This window comes from Schistocerca cancellata, chromosome 1 (assembly GCF_023864275.1).
Source record: "Schistocerca cancellata isolate TAMUIC-IGC-003103 chromosome 1, iqSchCanc2.1, whole genome shotgun sequence".
NCBI classification, from domain to species: domain Eukaryota; kingdom Metazoa; phylum Arthropoda; class Insecta; order Orthoptera; family Acrididae; genus Schistocerca; species Schistocerca cancellata.
In genome coordinates this window covers 920,574,575-920,576,137 of record NC_064626.1, presented here as the reverse complement: position 1 = coordinate 920,576,137, position 1,563 = coordinate 920,574,575, and the positions used below count along the sequence as shown (strand labels likewise).

Genomic DNA, 1,563 nt, shown 5'->3' with positions numbered 1-1,563 from the left:
GCTCAAGCTGAAAGATAGAAAGGAATTAGAGAATGGCATGTTGAAGCTTTGCGATCAAATTGGGAAAAAACATTCTGAAAAAAAGGACGATAGTTTAAAGTAGTGTTCGAGTTCTGGAATTACACAAAGTTTCAACCTGTCACTAATAATGGGATTTGTGGGACATTAAACACATTCAGATACATTTAATGGTTGAGACGTACTGACCCATTCAACAACATTTGACAGTACGCTCTAGTTGTAGCCATCAACGCTTGTTAATACTCGCTGACGGCTCTCTCTGCAAGCTTACACACTTGTCTGGTATTAGCTGGCAGATATGCGGCGAGTGACGGCAGAATGACAGGCGCGGAGCACGTGCCGCGTCCACAAGTGTCTGGGCGCGGGGCGGCGCGGCGCGCGTGGCGGCGCACACTTACCGAGGTGGAGTACGGCTGATTGCTGAGCCTGATGCCGTCCTGCGCCACGCGGTCCTTCAGCAGCCGCTTCAGTTGCATTCGCGGGATCTTCACCAGCTCCGCCTTGCCCTCCTCGTACTCGTCGGCGTACTTGGGACCGAGCAGGCCGCGCGTCTGCTGAGCAGACAGCGGCGCCTCCTTGATGTCGTCGAAAGACGCCACCAGAGTCTGTTGTTGTGACTGCTGTTGTTGTTGTTGCTGCTGCTGCGGTGGTTGTTGCTGTTGTTGTTGCGGCGCCGGAGGGGGCGGTGTCGAGGCTGACGGGGGCTGCGGGGGCGGCGTGGAGGACGCAGAGGCGAGCGCGGCGGCGGCGGCCGCAGTCGTCTCCTCGAGCGTGAAGTAGACGGACGCGGCGCCCTGCTCGCGCAGCGTGCGCACCGAGTGCAGCAGCAGCGCGCGGTGCGTGGGGTCGAGCACGCCGATGGCGTCCAGGTCGGGGTCGCCGACCTGCTTGCAAATCTCCAGGTCGTCATAGCCGTTGTCGAGGAACGACTCTGCGTACTGTCCGAGTCGCAGCGAGCGCAGCCACTCGGCGACGATGTTGCCTGCCATGAGCGCGGCGCGCCACTGCCACCGACGCGCAGCCGGCCTCCTCTCGCACTGGCGCATATCGACATTCTGCGCGCGCCTTTCCCCGCCGCCGCCAGGCAGCAGCACCGTGCGGCTGCCGCCGCCGCCGCCGCCGCCGCCGCCGTCGCCGTGGTGGGAGACCGCTCGCTGCCCGTCGCCTGCAACAATCACACCGGTTCGGCCGCTATGTAGCTGCGATGTAGCGTCGCTTCTTTGCGCTACCTTCCATGAACGACACACTTCCTCCAATATTATTTATAAAATACGTTTTTTAAAATGTTTGACACTTTCAATCATTTTATCTTGAAACTCTTCCATTGGTGCCGCGCGGGATTAGCCGAGCGGTCTAGGGGGCTCCAGTCAAGGGCTGTGCAGCTGGTCCCGGCGGGTGTTCGAGTCCTCCCTCGGGCATGGGTGTGTGTGTTTGTCCTTAGGATAATTTAGGTTAAGTAGTGTGTAAGCTTAGGGACTGATGACCTTAGCAGTTAAGTCTCATAAGATTTCACACACATTTGAACATTTTTTCTTCCATTGG

At 58.0% G+C, this 1,563-nt stretch overlaps 1 protein-coding gene across 1 annotated transcript; it reads right to left on the bottom strand.

Moving 5' to 3' along the window:
- Positions 1-257: 257 nt before the first annotated feature.
- On the bottom strand, positions 258-1,042 carry LOC126114370 (sterile alpha motif domain-containing protein 5-like). The gene has a single exon (XM_049915024.1). It carries the CDS (start codon positions 1,008-1,010, stop codon positions 258-260), a length of 753 nt encoding a protein of 250 aa, XP_049770981.1. The 5' UTR covers positions 1,011-1,042.
- Between the last annotated feature and the right edge of the window lie 521 nt (positions 1,043-1,563).